Raw genomic sequence first — 22090 nt, 5'->3', positions numbered from 1 at the left:
AATCTCTCAGTTATTAGGGTATCCTAGGGTTATTCACATGCCCCTGGCTGAAACATTAGGAAGGTCCCTCCAGTCATTTGTTATCTACTATACTTACTGTTGAAACATCAGTTGTCCCAGCTCCAAAATAAAACTATGATGCAGTTGTTCTACTGTTTCCATCCCATGCTTGGGGCGTGGTAGATATTGGTGACCTGGGAACTCCTAGGCCTGTGGACTCCCCCTGGATGCACCAAGGACCCATTTCCTCTTAGGTCTTGGGATCTCACCAAGATGTTGCTACCAAATCCTAAGCAGGTCCCTGCTCTCTCGGATCTTCAGATCTCTGATTGCTTGCCCTCTGTTTGTCTGGGGGAATAGCCTTTCCTCTTTTTTTAATATAGGAGTTTGTTTGCCTAGCACCCATGTCAACCACGCAAGAAGAGATTGCCTAAGAAGGAAGGCATCACAGAAAAAAAGGAAGCTCAGAAATGGAGACAGATTTCTGTGGACATCATTTTATCTTTGGATCAAGCTACACCTGAAACCAGTACTATCATTGGGCTTTTCTGTTTCATGAGCAAATAAATTCCATTTTCCTTCAGCAAGTTTGAGTTGAGTTTCTGACTCTTAATGAAAAGAACCTTGATACACACTTACTTTCCTCTTGCTATATCCCTCACCTCCCCTGCTTTGGCTTCTGACTTCAATCTTTTGGTTAGCTGTGGTTTTTCTCTTGGTTGGTCATACAGCCTGAAATTCTTACTCTGCTATATCCATCTGGCATAAATAATTCCAGAATGTATGTGCCATGGAAGGTTAAGTAGAAGAAAGGTGTTAACAAACACTTTTCAATGTTGGTTTTCACTTCTTGTAAAATGTTGAAAATCCGTGCATCCATGGAGCATGGGTGAGGGTGGTAGACTACTTCTGTGGAGCTCCCATGTCTTCAAATATGGTGGCTCAAGCTCAGCCAGCCCCTTCCCCTGCCATTTCTAATAAAGGTGGGCACACGAGTCCTCACCTCTTGTTTACCACTGCGCTGGTTGCTCTCAGTCTCTTATGACTTCCTTACCTCTCTCTGATCTTCCTTTTCTCCTGCCTTGTTGGTACTGACCAGATGCCAAATGTCCTGGACTCACACACACTGCTCTCAACTCACGCCTATTCTACCCACAGTAACTTGTGATAGGTAAGCAGTTTCTATTTTGAAGGGTTTTGCTTTTTCTGACCTGTCCTATAGGAGCCACTGCTGAGGTCAGCATCTGAAGGGGTTCTCTACCATGTGAAAACTACTGTTCAATGTAGGTATACAATGAAGGGTTTAGAAAGTGAAGACAGTGATTTGAGAAACAACCTGGATAAGAAAAACTAAGTACAGATCCTTTAAGCATTTACAAGCTGCTCAATGCTAGGTACATTACTTTGTCTCCCTTGACCTCTACAAAAGAAGGGGCTGGAAAGGTCCCCAATGATGGGCCAAGGACTGGTTACATCATAATCACCCGGAACCATTATTAAAAACTCATGTTCCCACACTTTACCACAGTTCTGAAGCAGAATACCCCGTGTTGGAGTGTACATGTATTTTCCTAGTGCCTAGTTTGGGAACACTGCAGATGATCTCTCTCAGATGCTAAGAGGTCACTGCACCTGATACGATCTTAGCCAGGTTTGGGTGGGGCTGGACCTGGTGTGGGGTGAGGGCTGCCAGACCTGTCCCAGAGAGTGTGTCTGGGAGAACCCATGGAACCTGAGGAGGAAGGGGAGGTGACCGCCCTTCAGGTTTGTGGCAGGCTCTCCTCAGTTCCAATTACAGGAAGACAAGCAGGCCTCAGGGCTTTCCTAGTCTAAGCCATAGTTCTCTGCTGACCCAGAAGCACTAAAAATAGAAAACAAGTCCAAATCTTTTGTGAGGGCAGAGAAAAGCAGAGTGACCTGAGAGAGGTTGTTATCAGCAACCAGCTGGTAACTCCTTCCCTGAGTTAAGGAAACTTGCCCTTTCCTTCCCCAAGCTGCAGTGGTGCAGTCTGTTACCTTGGAGACCAGCTAACACTTCCCTGCAGGGCAAGCTTTGCCGTTGAGTTGCATAGAAGAGCTTGGAGGAACTAGGAGTGGGAACCCGAAGAGGAAGGGCCCCCGGGGTGACCAGCATCCCTTCTCTCGAAGATGGAGAAGTAAGGGGAGAAATGCAGGTAAGGGTGAGTATCACCGAGGCGGTAGGACAGAGGGCTGGGAAGGCCCAGACACTAAGCTCTAGACTGATAAGAAAGATTTCAGTGTCTGGGGTCTTACATCTGCTCTCTGTACACCAGGCATTTGCTAGGGGTCAGGGGTACGACAGGAGACAAGAACATAATGGAGCTGGCTGGGGAGACAGACCGTGGCAACTCGGTAGAAGACAGCGAGGACGGAGCAGTAGGACTTCCTTAGGGAGCAGCGATTTCCTCTATGGCAATTGGGGGCAGCAAAGGGGTTCAGTAAAGACTGCCTCCGTCTTGTCAGACAAAAGGGGCGAACATCATTCCTAGAAGTCAGTACCTCTTGAGCAAAAGCGTGGAGGTATTAAATTATAAGGGTGTATAAGTAGGGGTTGCCAGGGAGAGGACAAGAATGAGAGATGAGGTGGAGAGGTGAGCAGGTTTCGACTTGATATGAGGGCACTGAAGAGCTTTGGTGGAGGAGTAAATGGGAAACAACGTGAACAACTGCATAACAGAAAAATCTTCCTGAAAGCAGGATGGAGAGAGAATTGGATGAGGCAAGACTGGAGGTTTATCTTACAGTTAAAAACACAACCCCTGGGATGGCTTTATCCTGGATAAACATTTAGCACCCTGGGAACTTAGCTGAAGGTTTACTTTTATCCAGGAACCAGGGCTCCCTCTCTCCCTTTGACCAATCCACCCTCTCCCAGGGACCAGTCTGGATCTTCTCTCCCTTCCTCCAGCCATTCCCCAGGTGTGATGGGGCCACCTTTGCCTAAATGGAGGACCTGCCCTGAGAGCGCTTGTTCAGCCCATGTTTATTGAGCATCTCCTATGTTCCAGGCACTGTTTTAAGCAAAAGGGTGATGGCAGTGAACTTTGAGTCTATTGTGTTTGGGGGCAGGGACAGACAAATAAATATACTGAACATCAGATGGTAAAACGAGATACGAAGAAAAATAAAGCAAGGTGGAGGGGGTTCTATATGAGATAGGGTACTCGAAGAAGACCTTTCTAATAAGATTTCATCTGAGCAAAGACAAAAGGGTAAGGACCATGTCCTGTTCCTCTCTACCTCCCCAGCGCCAGCTCTCTCTGGTACCCAGGAGGCACTCCATAGGTGTTGATGGGATGAGTGATTGTTTAAGGGGCATAGGCTGCAGTGCTTGAAGATGCAGCATATTTTCTTGGTCTTCTACATGTCTAAACAGCACTTTGTACTTTACAAAGCACTTGTACATTCTCAATTTCATGTGATGCTCTTAATGGATTTGAAGTTGGCAGGGCAGCTACGATTACCCCCTGCCATCCTGCAGATGAGGCATCCAAAGGCCCAGTGCTCTTTCTCACATACACCACATTGCTTGCTTAGTTTTATGTAGCCCAGCCCCTCCTCCATCAGCTCACGCAGGTCACCCCAGAACCAGTCGTGCAGACCTCTGAATTCATTACGTGCTGCTAATTGCTTACCGAAAAGAGGGAACAAAGATACCACGCGGCTTCCAGGGTTCAGGAGGCATAACTATTTCAACAGCCCATGCTGTTAAGAGTCCCCCAGCAAAGCTGACTGAAGTAAAACCAGTGTTCTGAGACATGGCCACATTATCTTGGGGCTTCCCAGAAAACAAAGCATCCTCTGAAAAGATGAAAGATTCAAAAGAGCAAGTTGCTGAAACATCATTAAGCTATTTAATTTAATGACTTCATAAGAACATATTCTAAATTAATGTTCAAGCTGCAGCTTCATTTGGAATGTTTTCTACTTGCTGAGTCATCATATATAATATTTATATATTATATATATATATATGTATGGAAGACAACCCAGGCAATTTCTTAACTTCCTTCTCTCCCTTCATCTCCCCTCCACAAAATATTTACTGAGTGTCTGCCAACCCCTGCTGTCATATAACATTGGATGTTGAGGGGACTGAAGGAATGCAGGGAGGCCAGTTAGGGGCTACTGCAGTAGTTTATACAGAGATCACACTAGGCTGGTGTAGCAGTTTGATATAATTGATGAATTCCAAAAAGAAATATTGGTATAATGCTTGTAATCTGATCAGTACCTGGGCATGGCTTAGTTATGATTAGGGCCTTGAGTCCCCACCCCTTGGTGTGTGGGGACCCACAGATAAAAGGCATGGTGAAGAATAGAGTTGAGGACTTTTAATGTTGGAGTTTTGATGTTGGAGTTTGATGCTGAGGACTTAAACTGGAGCTCTGGGTAGTCAGCATACAGAGGAAAGAGAAGCCAGCCCCAGGAAGGATGAAACCTTGAAACCAGAGTAAAGCAAGCCCCATGAACGTAGGAACCCAGGAAGCCTGAACCCTCGCAGATGTCGGCAGCCATCTTGCTCCAAATAGACTTTGGTGAGGGAAGTAACTTATGCTTTATGGCCTGGTATCTGTAAGCTCCTACCCCAAATAAATACCCTATATGAAAAGCAACTGATTTCTGGTATTTTGCATCAGCACCTCTTTGGCTGACTAATAGAGCTGGCAACAAAGATAAGTAGGGAGATTTGAGAGAGCTCAAACTGGCAAGATTAGGTTCTGGATTGGCTCTGAGGAGTGAGTCCTAGATTTCTGTAAATTGAGGAATGGAGGATCTGTAAGGTAGAGAACAATGAAAATGGAATAGGTTTGTAGGGAATATCACGAGTTCAGTCTTGGACACATTGAGTTGAGGTGCTCCAAGTGGAAATATTCAGTGTTGGTGAAGATAGAGGTCTAGAGTCAGAGTGAGAGGTCTGGCTTTTGATATATAATTGGGAGTCACTGATGTAAGGATGGCGGTTGAAATCATGGACATGGGGAAGATAACCTAAGAAGAAAATAGAAATTGACAAGAGAAGCGCATGTTCAATTTAGCCTCAAGGAACAATGACTTACAATGCCCCAACTGAGGAGGATGACCCTGCAAAGGAGGCAGACAAGGAGCTGGCAGAGAGGAAGGAGGAAGCCAGGACAGTGTGGGCCTATTGACATGGAAATGGGCAGTGAGAGGACAAGATAGGTTCCTGGTTTTGATTCATATAAATAGGTGGATTGTGGTTCTTCTCTCTAAACTAGAGAACAACAAAAAGATATAACCACTTGCCTCCACTTTTCTCTGAAGTCAGTCTTTACCAGCTTCTGAATGTACATTGTGGCCCCACAGCTCTTAATTCCAAATTCCAGGGAGAGGAACTGATCCTTTTTGGATACATTTTTACCACTGTTTCAATAAGCTGGGACCAATAGGCTGTGGGAACTCTCCTTTGAGTGCAGATGCAGTTCCCAGAGAAAAGAACGCAACTTTATCTTAATGTTTTCCTCTCCCCTTCCCAAAGCCGCCTCGAAATCCCCATGAGCTGGACAAATGGTCTTCGTCAGTTCCTTGAATAAGCCAAGCTGTTTCCCACCTCAGGGCCTTGACATCTGCTTAGTCCAGCCTTCCCCATACTTAACACGGTTGCCTCCTCTTCATCCTTCAAGAAGCTGAAAAGCTACTTTCTCTGACCACCTCCCCTGTATGCAAAGCAGAACCCTTTCCAGATTACTCTTTTTTTTTTAATATTTATTTTTTTAATTTATCTCTTCCCCCATCCACCCCAGTTGTCTGCTCTCTGTGTCCATTCACTGTGTGTTCTTCTGTGTCCGCTTCTATTCTTGTCAGCAGCACCAGGAATCTGTATCTCTTTTTGTTGCGTCATCTTGCTGCATCAGCTCTCCGTGTATGTGGTGCCACTTCTGGGCAGGCTGGGCTTTTCTTTCTTCTTATAGGGCACACTCCCTGCACATGGGGCTCCTCTACGCAGGGGACACCCCTACATGGCACAGCACTCCTTGCATGCATCAGCACTGCTCATGGGCCAGCTCCACATGGGTCAAGGAGGCCCTGGGTTTGAACCATGGACCTCCCATGTGGTGGGTGGACACTTTATCTGTTGAGCCAAGTCTGCTTCCCTCCAGATTACTCTTTATCACTTCATCCTGTTTATTTCCTTCATAACACCTATCACAATTTGTAATTTGTAAATTTTTTTGTAAAGATTTATTCTTCTATTTATTTTTCTCCCCTCTCCGCCCCCACAGTTGTCTGCTCTCTGTGTCCATTCACTGTGTGTTCTTCTGTGTCTGCTTCCATTCTTGTCAGTGGCCCAGGAATCTGTGTCTCTTTTTGTTGTGTCATCTTGCTGCATCAGCTCTCTGTGTGTGCGGCGTCACTCCTGGGCAGGCTGGACTTTCTTTCACGCTGGGCGACTCTCCTTATGGGGTGCACTCCTTGCATGCATCAGCACTGCGCGTGGGCCAGCTCCACATGGGTCAAGGAGGTCCTGGGTTTGAACTGCGAACCTCCCATGTGGTAGGCAAATACTCTATCTGTTGAGCCAAGTCTGCTTCCCATTTTTAAATTTTTTAATATCAGTCTTCCCCTCTAGAATGTAAACCCTGTGAAGACAAGGACAATGTTTATCTCAGTGGTTCTTGACAAGGGATGAATTTGTCCCCCAGAGGACATTTGGCCATGTCTGGAGACATTTCTGATTGTCACAACTGGGGAGATGGGGGATGCTACAGGCATCTAGTGGGTAGAGCCCAGGGATACTGATAAACATCCTGCATTGTACAGGATGGTCCCCAACAAGAAAGAATTACCCAGTCCAAAATGTCCAAAGTGCCAAGGTTGAGAAGCCCTTGTCATCTTGTTCAACTTTGTATCCTCAGCACCTAGCACAATGCCTGATACCTAGTAGGTGGCCCATAGTAATTTATTGAATGAATTAATTAGTTGGGGCTGAACATAGATAGCCCCATAAAGCTGTTGCCGGCATGCTGCATTTATCCTTCTGTTTTCTGGTATTCTTTTCCTCCGTAGGAAAATAAGCTTTGGCTGTTATGATAATGGCTACACAAAATAGACAAGCTTTCCATGCTCAAGATAATACATTTCTGGAAGATCATTGGTAAGCATCTTCTCTGAGGTTGTAAAGGAAAAATAGATGACAATATTTTGCTCCCTGGAGTGGACAGGGAATGTCTGCCACACTGTGCCGTGACACTGGTTAAACGGACATTGCATCATCTTATAGCTTCCTGAGGGCTTTAGTTATCTAACCAACCAAAGCAATATAATACAGTGTCTCATGAACCTGGAGTCCACAATTTATCAGGACTCCACAAGACTCCTTCCCAGTTACTATACAGAAATTCCTTCAGGGGGACTAAGGGAAAGAGAGCAGGCAGTGACAATGCAGAGTCCATATGCAAGGCCAGGGCATCATCGTTCAAATCACTTTATGTTTTGTAGCCTGAGGAGAAATACTGGCAGAAATCCAAAGAAGCAATGGAGCCAAAAAGATATCAGTGGACTTGACCGAAATCCTGATAATGGATTACTGGTTACACATGTTAACCAGACACAGGACTTACTGGTAAAAACCATATTACTTTACCTGAGTAACAGTGCTTACAAATCATAGTGGGTTACACTCTGAGTATTTCTTTCTTCACAAAGAATCCCAGGACTGGAAAAGATGAATTAAGCATTCCTCTCTAATCCCTTGTCATTAGAAATGACTGAAGAATCTCCAAGCTGTTGATAGTAATTTTCCAGCCTTCTTGACCATGCTGTAAATAGGAACATGTGAAGACTCTGTTGATGTTAACAAAGCCTAAAGTTAAAGCATTTAATTGTTAAAGCCCCCTTCCTGAGATTTGTTTTGTTTTTAGGATTCCCTAAAATTCTAGATCCAAAAATCAGGTTCAGGAAGTGCTGGTGGAACAAGAGGGTTATGGCAGGAGACTCCACCTCCAGAATAACCAGAACCGTGGTTTTAGGCTGGCTCTTACTGCGTGAAAGAGCTGTCAGCCCACGATGGAGAGTGGATTGCTTAGAACTCGGAATTCCTTATGCCAGAGAATTAATCGTCATCCATCATTGCCAGGTGCAAGGTTAGCTCGTAACTCTTGACCGAATCTGCACTAGAAATGAAATATGATACCTCTGAAATGATGATCAATCAAAACCAATAGCTATCATGCTGCCAATTAAACGATCAGGAAAATAGTCATGTTTCACCCTGCTCAAGTTTCGGCACTTCAGGGAAAGCAAGTTTAACTGAAGGGACAAGAGGAAAGGGCAATGGAGGCTTGAGATTCTGAAGGAATTTTTCAAGAACTTCAGATCTTGATGACACAGGTCTTTATTTCATCTAATTTCACATCAAAATGTGTGACTTCTCAGGCATCTGAGGACCGCTCTCGTTTCAGCAACAGCTGGGGGCCCCCAGCAGCGGGGACGAGGGAAAGGAGCATTCCAACACAAAATCTGTGCCGTGTTTCGTAGTGGACATTTAGGCACTGGTAGGGCAAAATCCGTGTCCTAAACGCACAGATCATTTCAGATGCAGTCTACCAAGCTCAAGTTCTCAGCCGGGAGGATGGCTGCGACCTGAAAGAGGAGGAGACTGACATCTAGTGTTCCTATGACGTGCTGCAGTTTCTCTCCGAGCGTGCGGCAGAGAGGAGGGTTTTCAGCAGGGCTGTTCGCGGAATTAGCAAAGAATCATATAATGACAAAGGGGTGACCTTTCCCATTAGTTCCCACTCAATTCGCCCGCAGAGAAAGCCACAACTGGGGGCTAGTTTAGAAGGGCGAGGTAGTGTCGTGGTTACAAGGAGCATGACTTGAGCTCTACTCTCTGTGTGCGAATCCCAGCTCCACAATTATTAGATGGGTGACCTCAGGAAGGTTACTTAAATTCTCTGTAACCCACTTCCTTATCAGCAAAATGGGATTAACAATAGAGCCTAGTTTGTACAATTAAATGAGTTAATATATGGAAAGTTCTTGACACGTAATGCGTGCTACTTGAGTGTTTGCTGTATTAATGTGGGTTTTTTTGCACTTCTTTAACACTTGCTAATTTCCTTTTGAAACAGAGGGAGAGCAGGCCTCAGGCACAGAATTTAAGGCATGCAATACTATCTGGCTGGAATATAATAGCAGCGTTTTATGGTTACCTTCTGTTTATAACCAAAAACCTAAGCCAAAAGGAGACACATGGCGAGAAACAAATGTTCCAAATTAAGTTGGATTTTAAATTTGGTCAGGCTAGCGGTCAGGTGTGACGCAACAGGAAACTGAGGCCGTAATGCATTAAAAAAGGTAGTGTGTTACTCACAGGTCCCCCAGGGAGAGAGGGGTGCCACAGTGGGTCAACTAGGAAGCTGAACAGCTGGTGTCCAGGGAGCTCAGCCAGCAGGCAGAAAACGAGAGATACCCACGGGCTTGTGCCTTTACTGCAGTCCAGGAGAGGAGGGTGGTGGATTGCCCCAGGAGTCTAGGATTGGTTAGGTTAAAGCAGATGCCGGTGAAGAGGGAAAGGGACTCCAAAGTCCCAGCTGGTAGGGTTGGTGAGCTTGTCCTTTAGGATCAGCTGTGGGTGCTGGGTGAGGTACATGGGTGGTGTGGGTGGTGGCCACAGATGTGAGTTTGGGTTCTGGGGAAGTTGATGCCCCAGGGCTGGAAAGCTGTTCATGAACTTGGCCAAAGGTCAGTGTCAAAGCAAGCCGCTTAGCTGAAGTGAGATGGATGCCGAGGCAGCGAACACAAAAAATGTGGAGAGTTGTGACAACACGTATCACTGATGAGAACTGTTTATGCAGGAACGATCAGGTCATGTTCTACCATATCATACCTTCACCATGCCCATTTTAAACGTGAAGAAAGAGTCACGACTACTCGCCTACTGTCACGAAGCTAATAAATGGAGAACCCCAGTGCATACACTCCTTCCCACACAGCTCATTCAGCTACAGCAGACATTCTCCAAGCCCTCGCCCACCGCCTCCCCCACCACAACGAAAGCCCTGACACATGCACACCCAAGCAGAACCCACGTAGGGCTCGAGCAGGCAAAGCCATCTCTGAATCTAGACTGGGGTCCCAGTGGGTTGAACTGTGCTTGGACCCATTGCACGGTTATCAGAAGCAACAAGGTGGGGTCTTTTGACAGTGGGACTGAACCACCCTCTCCTTACGATGCCCTTCTATATCTTAAGTGAGTTGTAGCCAACTCTGGATACATACAAACCATACGAACCTAAGAGTGGTTTGCTGAGAATCCCTGCCTGATGCAGGCCAGGCAGATCTTCCCAGCCACCTCTCATGTCACACTACCCCTTATCTCTCCATTCCAACCACAAGTGACCACTTTTCTATTCTTCAAACACTACAATCCCTCCCTACCTCTGCACCCTGGCCTGGGATGTGCTTTCCCTAGCTGGGCATCCCATTACCCTGCTTTATTTTATCAGTAGAACTGTTTCTTTCTGAAATCATGTATGCTATTTAGTTTTCTTTTACTACCCATCTACCCATAGTAGAAGGGAAGCTCCAAGGAGGCAAGAACACTTTTATCTTATTCCCTCTGTAGCTCTAGCCCTGGGCACAGTGCCTGCCTCATCGGAAAGGTTCCGTAGTGCCCATTGGAATAAGGAAGAAAGGGCAGGTTTCAGAAGAGTGGACCCTGCAAAGCAGACCCAGAGCCTCAGTTGAGGACTCCACCTTTTGGCCTTCCAGAAAGCAAGGCCAATACTGAATGCTTGCCATGAACTATTTGAGCTCTATCACCCTCATCCTAAACTTAACACAGTGTAAGAGACAGACCGTCACTAGGTACAAGAAGGGTATGTAGTCCATTCCCCAACCAGGCTTCCTCTAAAACGTTGCTCCTAGTTTGAGCCTCTGGAATGGATAAAATAAACCTATTCTCTCTTTCATAAGTTAGTCAAATTTTGTTGAATACCCCTCAGCCCCATGAAGAGGCAGAATTCACACACATGAAGAGATACAGAGATAAAAGTGTGGAATGAACAAAGACCATTCAAATGAGAAAAAAAGCAATTTATTCAGAGCTAGCTATAACAAGGGAGTCAGCCACCATCACTGACCGTCACTGTGTTTGACAGTGAAGTAAAAGAAGTCTTCAGGTATACTCTGGTTGGAGATTGTTGGCCTGGGGAAGCTGGAGGAGGTTAACTAGGGGCAGGGTATTTTATGGGATAGGTTAGGGGAGACAGTTTGACTCTTTTGGTTGTCTTGAGTTGGAAGGGGGCATGGCAAGAATTTTTTTAAAATTAGGGAAATGAAGTCATTGGCCAAGTCCTGACTGTCTGGGCTGGTTGCTGCAGAGGTTGTGGATCAGAGTTCTATTGTCATATTTGGTCTGGCCATTGTCCATTCGTACACTCAGATTCTCCCAAGGTGGCACATGGCAAATGACCCTTTAGTTATCTAGCTACATATTGTGCCTTCAGGTGGTGATGAGTGGTAAGAGTCAGGTATTGCCAGGGCAACAAACCCAGAACACAGGTCTCTACAATTCATATGTTCCTTCAGCAAGGGGAGTTCTTAAAACAGACTGTTTTAAGGTAGAATTGGTCAGAGGTGACAACACATGGGTATCCATATGAAAAGGACCTAGGGCACCTCAGCCTTGCCCTCTCTTTCTACGGTTTTGTGCTTGACTCTGGTTTCTGTCTTACAGAAGCTGCAGGGGAGTGAGACTCAGCCTTCAGCTTTGGAGGACTCTGAAGAATGGCTTTCGACTCACAGTTTAAAGTTTGAGAAACTCACCTTGGCTGACCTTCTAAGTCAGGGCACATCTGTCCTGTAAGTCTGAAGCCATTGCCCCCAAGCTTTGACCCCTGTGGACCCAAGAGCCCTCTTCATATTGCTTTGCTTATTCAGGAAGGAGGGCAGAAATGTCAGGCCGAAAATGCACATCTCCACCCAGGTCATCCACCAGTTTGAATCAAAGCTTTCTGAGTAAGTATGTTCTCAATGTCCCCCCAACACCCCCACAGCACAAGCATGATCTCATTTCTGCAGCCTGAAAATACCTTTGTTCAAACAACAATCCCTGTGGGATCTTGGGCAGGTCTCTTCCCACTTCTAGCCCCAGTTCTCTTTTCACAAATGAAGAAGTTGGATCAGATCCGTGTGTCTCAACACTTTAAAATTCATGTCCTTTCAGGCAAACACATAAAAGCTCAGTTTCATTTGTTATTTAATGATTAAGAGTGATCAGTTTTAGTGCCAAACTGGTTGGGTTCATACCTTTGCAGATAGATGTCAAAAATATGCATGTATCCCCTTTCCCAAACCAACTTTTAATAGCACATGCATATTTGCAAATATATACATACATATGCACAAACATACCTCTTGATCAATTGTAGATAGTAGAGAGTTTAGAAGAGTCCCTAAGATCCCATTCTAGCGCTAGCAATCTATTATCCCATGATTTCTGGTTGTCTGGGATTTCTTAAAATGTTATAATAATAGTTAATAGCTAACATTTATTAATGTATCAGGAATTCTGCTAAGGGCTGTATGCATTATCTTATTTAATCCTCACAACAACCTGAATAGAGTGTTACTTTCAGGCCAGTTCATCAAAATCCAATTGCTATTAAATAAATGATTATTCACTGAGACCAATTTGCCAAATACATGAAAGCCTTCTGTTAATTTTATAACTGTTTTTGTGCGGTTATGGTGTTTTAGTTTCCTTGCTGCTGAAGCAAATACCATGCAATGGGTTGGCTTAAACAATGAATTTGGCTCGTGGTTTTGAGCCTAGGAGAAATCCAAAATCAAGGTGCCATCGAGGTGATGCTTTCTTCCTGAGGACTATGGCATTTGGGGGCTGGCTGCTGGTGATCCTTGGTCCCTGACTTGTCTGTCACCTGGCAATGCATGCGGTGGCCTCTCCTGGCTTCTCCTTTCTCTTCCAGGTTCTGTTGACTTCCAGCTTCTGGCTGCTCCCTGTGGCTTCTTTCTCTGTGGTCTTCCATATAAGGCCTTAGGTAATAGGATTAAGACCCATCCTGATTCAGCTGGGCCACACCTTACCTCTGAAGTAACCTCATCAAAAGGTCCTCTTTACAAGAGTTCACACCCACAGGAATGGATTAAGTTTAAGAACATGTTTTTCTGGGTTACATAGCTCCAAAGCATCACAGATGGTTTAATCAGATTTTAAAGATTTCTGTAATGTTTCCATTGATTGGTTTTGAATCCAGAGCAACATTTTTTAAAATGTTCATTCGGCAAATTGATTTTCAGAGAATTGGTGTTCAGCAAGTTGACTGTTGGAAAACTGACCTGAGAATCCTATTACTGTCTTCATGTTGGGGATGATGAAATGGGCTGTGGGATGTTACCACACTTCTCCAAAGTCACACAGCTAATAAAGGGCAAAGCTGAATCTCAAACACAAGCATGTCTCATTACAAAGCTTGTACTCTTGGCTCTATTCATACTCATGTATCCTTTTTTTTTTTTTTAAAGATTTATTTATTTATTTAATTCCCCCCCCTCCCCTGGTTGTCTGTTCTTGGTGTCTATTTGCTGCGTCTTGTTTCCTTGTCCGCTTCTGTTGTGTCAGCGGCACGGGAAGTGTGGGCGGCGCCATTCCTGGGCAGGCTGCTCTTTCTTTTCAAGCTGGGCGGCTTTCCTCACGGGCGCACTCCTTGCGCGTGGGGCTCCCCCACGCGGGGACACCCCTGTGTGGCACGGCACTCCTTGCGCGCATCAGCACTGCACATGGCCAGCTGCACACGGGTCAAGGAGGCCCAGGGTTTGAACCGCGGACCTCCCATATGGTAGACGGACGCCCTAACCACTGGGCCAAAGTCCGTTTCCCTCATGTATCCTTTATAGCTATTTACCACTCCCTGGACCATGATTTCATATCCAAAGGCCTTCCTTGCCCCTGTCTAAGGCCCCATATCCCACCTTCCCTGAGCTTACTTTAATTAGATTCAAGTGACCGAGTCCTTGCCTTGAGGACCTGTTATGTGCTAGTTTCCACCTAGCAATTGGAGTGGTTTGCAATAAGGGACATTAAAGAAAGTCCCCTGGCTACCTTTTGGAAACTATGCTTTTATTTGTCAATCCATTGAAAAACTGCTGCACTGCCTCATTTGTGCCTTTTTTTTTTAAAGAGCTTTTTTTTAAAAATTTATTTAATTCCCCCCCTCCCCCGGTTGTCTGTTCGCTGCGTCTTGTTTCTTTGTCCGCTTCTGGTGTCGTCAGCGGCACAGGAAGTGTGGGTGGCACCATTCCTAGGCAGGCTGCACTTTCTTTTCACGCTGGGCAGCTCTCCTCATGGGCGCACTCCTTGCACGTGGGGCTCCCCTACGCGGGACACCCCTGCGTGGCAGGGCACTCCTTGCGCGCATCAGCGCTGCGCATGGGCCAGCTCCACACGGGTCAAGAAGGCCTGGGGTTTGAACCACGGACCTCCCATGTGGTAGACGGACTCCCTAACCACTGGGCCAAGTCCGTTTCCCTCATTTGTGCCTTTACGATCAATCTCTAGAAGAGCAGGAGATACTGATTTGAACAGGTGCAAGAATGTTCTGCCACCTTCCACATGAGAATCCATGCCCCCATCTTACACAGACTTACCCTCATTCAGCAACCCACCCCTTGTTCCACCAACTGTACATTGTATTACCAGTATAGCAGCATCTGCATGCCTAATCCCTTTCACGACGCCCTCTCTCTTTGTAGCAAACTAATACTTCTGTTTTCTCTTTGCTAGACCTTTCTTATATGCACCCCAATACCTTAGACACATAAGAAAAATCCCATCCACATCTTCCTTCCATATATGTAAGTGGCTATTGTTCAGCAATGAAGCCAACTTTGAGTGACGAGTCTATCTGGTGTTTTGGCAGAACTATTGAACTCTATCAACAGAGAATTCAGTGGCTTACAGAAAACAGCAAGAAGGTAACAGACGTGGATTTTCTTCCTTCCCCTCTTTCACTCATTCCATCTGTATTTGTAGATCCCTTTCAGTTGCAAGGGACAATCCTCCAACTTAAACAGGCTTAAGCTAAAAAAGGAATTTCTTCTTTTTCACATTTTAAAAATAATTTATTGAAGTATATCATTCATACTTGCACATGCATAATAAGTGTACAGTAAAAGTTGTGAACTTACAAAACAAACAGGGAAAACAACATACAGAACTCCCATACATCACCCCACCACAAACACCCTCATTACAAACATGTGTAACAAATTATGAAAGAGCATATTCAAAGTATTACTATAACTATAATCCATATCTTACATTGGTGTATTTTTCCCCCAAATTGCCCTATAATTTTTTTTGTTCTTAAACCATATATTTTATCTAAAGTGTACAATCAATGTCACTTGGTATATCATCACCAAGTTGCACATTAATCACTTCAATTAATATTAGATTATTTTCATTACTCCAAAAAAAAAAAAGAAAAGCAACAAGAAATATACCAATATGTTAGCACTACTAATTACAAATCATATGATGTGCTTTCACCGTTTCTATTCATTTCCAAACATTACAAACAACTTTTTACCAATTCTGCACAGATTAAACCTCAGCTTTCCATTCTCTAGCCACTTTCTATTCTCTGGTGACTTATATTCTAACTATTAACTCCATGAGTTTGCTCATTATATTTAGTTCATAAAAGTGAAATCATATAATATTTTTCCTTTTGTGTCTGGCTTGCTTTATTTAATATAATGTTCTCCAGATTCATTCACATTGTCACAGGTTTCACAATTTCATTTCTTCTTACAGCTGAATAATATTCCATTGTGTATATACTACAGTTTATCCATTTATCAGTTGATGGACACTGGGTTTGTTTCCATCTTTTGACAATTGTGAATATGTTGCTATGAACATAGGTGTGCAGATGTCTGTTTGTGTCATTGCTCTCAGTTCTTCTGGGTTTATAACTAGTAGCAGTACTGCTGGGTCACATGGTAGATCTATGGCTAACTTCCTTAGAAACTGCCAAACCGACTTCCACAGTGGCTGTACCATTCTGCATTCCCACCAACAGTGAATGAGTGTTCCTATCTCTCCACAACTTCTCCAACACTTGTAGTTTTCTGTTTTATTGATAGTGGCCATTCAGTAGGTATGAAATATTTCATTGTAGCTTTGATTTGCATTTCCCTAATAGCCAGTAATGTTAAATATTTTTTCCTGAGTTTTTTCACCATTTGTGTATCCTCTTTAGAAAAATGTCAATTCAGGGCTGTTGTCCATTTGTCTTTTTATTGTTGAGTTGTAGGATCTCTTTATATATCATGGATATTAGACCCTAGTCAGATGTGTGACTTCCAAATATTTTCTCCCATTGAGTAAGCTGCCTTGTAACCCTCTCCACAAAGTTCTTTGAGGTGCTACTTTTCATTTTGTTGCTCATGCTTTGGGTGTAAGGTTTAAGAGACCCCCACCTACTACAAAGTCTGATAGATGTTTCTCTACATTATCTTCTAGGAGTTGGGTTTTTTTTGGGGGGTGGGGAGTGTTTGTTTTGTTTTGTTTTTTTGAGGTGCTGGGGCTGGGGATTGAACCCCATATCTCCACTGAGCCACATTGGCTCCCTTGAGCTGGCTTTTTCATTTGTCTGCTTGTTGTTTGTTTTTTGTTTGTTTGTTTTTAGGAAGCATCAGGAACCGAACCCAGAACTTCCCATGTGGGAAGCAGTTGCTCAACTGCTTGAGCCACATCTGTCCCCCTCTTCTAGGAATTTTATAGTCCTGGCTTTTATGTTTAGGTTTTGTTGGTTTTTTTTAAAGATTTTTATTATTTATTTTTTGTTTATTTCTCAATATCAGTTGACCATAGAGGTGAAGGTCTATTTCTGAACTCTCAATTCTACTCCACTCATCAATGTTTCTATCTTTATGCCACTACCATGCTATTTTGACCAGGCAGCTTTATAATACACTTTAAATTCAGGAAGCATGAGTCCTCTGACTTTGCTCTTCTGTTTTAGGATAATTTTGCTATTCAGGACCCCTTTCCCTTCCAAATAAATCTGGTAATTGACTTTTCTATTTATGTAAAGTAGGTTGTTGGAATTTTTATTGGTACTGCATTGAATCTATACATCAATTTGTGTAGAATTGACATAAAAAAAGAATTTCTTGACCTACATAAATGAAAGGCTCAAGAACAGCTGTAATGAAATGCTCAAATGATGTCATGAGGGACGTGTTTTCATCTTTGGGCTCTCCTTTCCTCTGTATTGGTTGGGTTTTTTTGTTGTTTTTTTTAAAAAGATTTATTTTTTATTTATTTCCTTCCCCTGCCCCCAGCTATCTGCTCTCTGTGTCCATTCACTGTGTGTTCTTTTTTTTTTTTTTTTTTTTTAAATATTTATTTATTATTATTATTTTTAATTACATTAAAAAATATATATGAGGTCCCATTCAACCCCACCGCCCCCGCCCCCCACTCCCCCCACAGCAACACTCTCTCCCATCATCGTGATACATCCATTGCACCTGGTAAGTTCATCTCTGAGCATCACTGCACCCCATAGTCAATGGTCCACATCATAGCCCAGACTCTCTCACGTTCCATCCAGTGGGCCCTGGGGAGATCTACAGTGTCCCGTAATTGTCCGTGAAGCACTATCCAGGACAACTCCACGTCCCGAAAACGCCTCCACATCTCATCTCTTCCTCCCGTTCCCCACACCCAGCAGCCCCCATGGCTACCGTTCCCACACCCATTCCACATTTTCTCTGTGGACATTGGATTGGTTGTGTCCATTGCACACCTATGTCAAGTGAGGGCTTAGATTCCACATGGGTACTGGATGCACTCTTCCCGCTTCTAGTTGTAGACACTCTAGGCTCCATGTTGTGGTGGTTGACCTTCTTCAACTCCATGTTAGCTGAGTGGAGTAAGTCCAATAAGTCAAAGTGTAGGAGCTGAAGTCTGTTGAGGCTCTGGGCCTGGGTGTCATATTATCAGTCCAGAGATTCAAATCCCCTACATATATCTTAAACCCAGCACCAACTACAATTCCAATAAAGTAGCATGCAAGTCTTGTGAAAAGAGATCCCCTCTGAGTCCATTTCCATCACGCAGAAACACCAGCTCCAAAGAAGGGCCATCTGTCATGGCAGTGAACCCCTTCTGCCATGACCATAGAACCCGTGGGTCTCTTTATCCCTCAAAAGAACCAATACCTGGGGTTGTATCTACCTTATCTGTCTCTTAGACTCTGTTCAGTTGTACATAGGGGTATTCCTTCTGACAACCTCCAGACTCTTTTTTAGAGACTCACAGCCTTATAATCTCATTTCTCCTTTCCTTTTCCCCCTTACATTAGGTCAAACCGCTTCCCGAAGTCATGTTATTATATGTAGACAGGTATATTCTGCTGTTCCGCATTGAATCTTTAATTCAAGGTCATTTTCTAGTTGCTTCTTCAGCTGGTATGTGGTAGTGATCCCTCGGTGCCAGGGAGGCTCATCCCCGGGTGTCGTGTCCCACGCTGGGGGGAATGCATCACATCTACACGCTGAGTTTGGCTGTGAGAGTGGCCACATTTGAGTAACATGAAGGCTGTCAGGAGGAAACCCCCAGGCACAATGCTACTCTAGGCCTTGTTCTTATTGCAGGTGCATAGGCTCAAAAGTGTAGCCATTAGTATCAAGAGCCCACTGTTGGGCCCTCCTTCCTTCCTGGTTCTTGCTGTTGCACCTGGAGGATTGCCGCTGCTCTCCCAGGGCCCACAACAGTGACCCCCCGGCCAGGAGCCCAGTAACCCCCCAGCTGTTGTTTTTAATTGTTTCCACTATGAGTATATATAGACATTACCATATACCCTGGGCATATGCCCTGTATAACTCCCTGTCAACCATATATATCCTGTCAATAACATCCCATATCAGTATTCCTCCACTGTCATTGTTGAACCACTCTGTGATCCAAAACTTCCCGTAAAGTGAATCCCAACATAATGTCAGCTTCAGAAGAGTCTTAGATCACCAAAATTCATATATACAATATACAGTATTTCCCCAGATCCACCATAAAACCTTTTCCCTTCCACAGCAATAATCTTTTAACTTATTCATATCATATTTCCTGAAACTGATGTACAGATTCTGAAACTATAGTTTTCAAACAAGGTAACATTTGTGCTTACTATGTGGTCCATACTTTAGGTTGTACAGTTTTCTAAATTTTTTAGTTATCCTATGTTTTGTCTTATGGTTTTCATTATTAGTCTGTCGTCCCCTATATGTTTTTGGTGTAATATTAGCTGTTTTATATTCATCCTCGTGTACTCTCACATAACTCCTCTTTTGCCCCCTTATTTACCTTTGTTCCATCCATTGCACGTCCATTTTCCCCTCCCCTTAGGGCCCACAACGCCTGCCAATCTAATGCCCTGGGAGCCGTCCTTTCTCACGAGAGATACAGTTCTCTCTATTCGACGGCATTAGTCTTCCCCAGGATATGGGTCCACCCCACCCATTGGTAGAACCCACCTTGGCAAAATGAGCCTTCAGCTATTCCCTCCGGAGTCCTCCCGCATCAGACCATACCCCCTGAGCATCCTAACCAGGTAACCCTCCTACTTATACTTTGGTACGTTTTACTCAACATTTAGTTCTCAATGAACTTCTGGCACTCTCCCATGTTTGTATGTTGCCCCTCCCTCCCACCTATTTCTTGGACCATATTACCCCTCTTCCCATCCCCAGCCCCCCTCAAACCCAGAAAACCCCACCTGAAGGTAACCCCTTGCCCTCATTTTGTCCCTTCTTTGTGCTCATACTTACCCCCAGCTCATCACAGATTCCACCCCTACAGACATTAACTCACATCCTTCCTCCACCCCCCAATTTCCAGTAAGCCACTTTTCCAGACTCTAGCTCTCTGAGGCAGTTAACTTATTTCATATCATTGAAGTCATATAGTATTTGTCCTTCAATGCCTGGGTTGCTTCACTCAACATAAGATTCTCAAGGTTCATCCATGTTATCACGTGCGATTGTAGTGTATTGGTTCTTACAGCTGAGTAGTATTCCATTGTGTGTATATACCACATTTTATTGATCCACTCATCTGTTGATGGACTTTTGGATTGATTCCAACTTTTGGCGATGGTGAACAATGCTGCTATGAACATTGGTGTACATATATCGGTTTGTGTCCTTGTTTTCAGATCTGATGGGTATATACCCAGCAGTGGTATTGCTGGGTCATATGGCAAATCTATGGATAATTTTTTGAGAAACTGCCAAACTGTCCTCCAGAATGGTTGGATCCTTCTGCATTCCCACCAGCAATGGATGAGTGTTCCCCTTTCTTCACATCCTCTCCAGCATTTGTATTCTACTGTTTTTTTCATGGCTGCCAATCTTATGGGAGTAAGATGGTATCTCATTGTAGTTTTGATTTGCATTTCCCTGATAGCTAGGGATTTGGAGCATTTTTTCATGTGCTTTTTAGCCATTTGTATTTCTTCTTTGGAGAAGTGTCTGTTTAAATCTTTTTCCCATTTTTTAAATGGGTTGTTTATCTTTTTGTTTTCAAGATCTATGAGTTCTTTATATATGCAAGTTATAAGTCTCTTATCAGATATGTGGTTGCCAAATATTTTCTCCCATTGTGTGGGTTCCCTTTTTACTTTCTTGACAAACTCCTTTGAGGTGCAGAAGGCTTTAATTTTGAGGTAGTCCCATTTATCTATTTGTTCTTTTGCTGCTCGTGCTTTTGGTGTGATATTCATGAAGCCATTTCCTATTACAAGGTCCTGTAGATGTCTCCCTACACTGCTTTCTAAGGTCTTTATGGTCTTGGCTCTTATATTTAGGTCTTTGATCCATCTTGAGTTGATCTTTGTATAAGGTGTGAGATGGTAATCCTCTTTCATTCTTCTACATATAGCTATCCAGTTCTCCAGGCACCATTTGTTGAATAGGCCATTCTCTCCCAGTTGAGAGGGTTTGGTGGCTTTATCGAATATTATATGGCTATATACATGAGGTTCTATATCTGAACTTTCAATTCGATTCCATTGGTCTGTGTGTCTCTCCTTATGCCAGTACCATGCTGTTTTCACTACTGTAGCTTTGTAGTATGTTTTGAAGTCAGGAAGTGTGATTCCTCCTATTTCGTTTTTCTTTTTCAATATGTCTTTGGCTATTCGGGGCCTCTTTTTGTTCCAAATAAATTTCATAGTTAGTTTTTCTAGTTCCTTAAAGAAGGCTGTGTTGATTTTTATTGGGATTGCATTGAATGTGTAGATCAGTTTTGGTAGGATAGACATCTTAATAATATTCAGTCTTCCTATCCATGAACAGGGAATATTCTTCCATTTATTTAGGTCTTCTTTGATTTCCTTGAACAATCTTGTATAGTTCTCGATGTATAAGTTTTTTACCTCTTTAGTTAAATTTATTCCTAAGTATTTGATTTTTTTATTTACTATTGTGAATGGTATTTGTTTCTTGATTTCCTCCTGATCTTGCTCATTATTGGTGTATAGAAATGCTACTGATTTTTGCGCATTGATCTTATAACCTGCGACTTTGCTAAACTCATTTATGAGTTCTAGGAGCTTTGTTGTAGATCTCTCAGGGTTTTCTATATATAGGATCATGTCATCTGCAAATAATGAAATTTTGACTTCTTCCCTTCCAATTTGAATGCCTTTTATATCTGGTTCTTGTCTCAGTGCTCGAGCCAGTACTTCCAAGACAATGTTAAATAGGAGCGGAGACAATGGGCATCCTTGTCTTGTTCCTGATTTTAGAGGGAAGGATTTCAGGATTTCGCCATTGTAAACAATGTTGGCTTTAGGTTTTTCATATATACTCTTTATCATGTTCAAAAAGTTTCCTTGTATTCCGATCTTTTGGAGTGTTTTTATCAGGAAGGGGTGCTGTATTTTGTCAAATGCCTTTTCTGCATCTATAGATATAATCATGTGGTTTTTTTCTCTCAATCTGTTTATATGGTGTATTACATTGATTGATTTTCTTATGTTGAACCATCCTTGCATACCTGGAATAAATC

At 43.5% G+C, this 22090-nt stretch overlaps 1 protein-coding gene across 39 annotated transcripts in view; it reads left to right on the top strand.

Annotated features, from left to right (window-relative positions):
• The first annotated feature begins 2019 nt into the window (after positions 1–2019).
• The window catches only part of VWA3A (von Willebrand factor A domain containing 3A), a 68086-nt gene continuing 48015 nt past the window's right edge, over positions 2020–22090 (top strand). For 11 of the 39 annotated variants that reach the window (XR_011647201.1, XR_011647200.1, XM_071211253.1 and 8 more), the window contains exons 1-6: positions 2062–2174; positions 7051–7138; positions 7483–7606; positions 11726–11850; positions 11929–12006; positions 14928–14982. Coding sequence is in view for 23 of the 39 variants with exons in the window: in XM_071211253.1 (XP_071067354.1) it covers positions 7071–7138; positions 7483–7606; positions 11726–11850; positions 11929–12006; positions 14928–14982 (450 nt within the window). In the remaining 16 variants the exon portion in view is untranslated. Of the gene's footprint in view, positions 2181–7050; positions 7139–7482; positions 7607–11725; positions 11851–11928; positions 12007–14927; positions 14983–22090 lie in introns of all 39 variants that reach the window. The other 28 variants (XM_071211269.1, XM_071211271.1, XM_071211266.1 and 25 more) reach the window with 11 other exon arrangements.

This window comes from Dasypus novemcinctus, chromosome 23, assembly GCF_030445035.2.
Source record: "Dasypus novemcinctus isolate mDasNov1 chromosome 23, mDasNov1.1.hap2, whole genome shotgun sequence".
Lineage (NCBI taxonomy): Eukaryota > Metazoa > Chordata > Mammalia > Cingulata > Dasypodidae > Dasypus > Dasypus novemcinctus.
The sequence above is the reverse complement of the archived record's forward strand: the minus strand, read 5'-3'. Positions and strand labels throughout refer to the sequence as shown.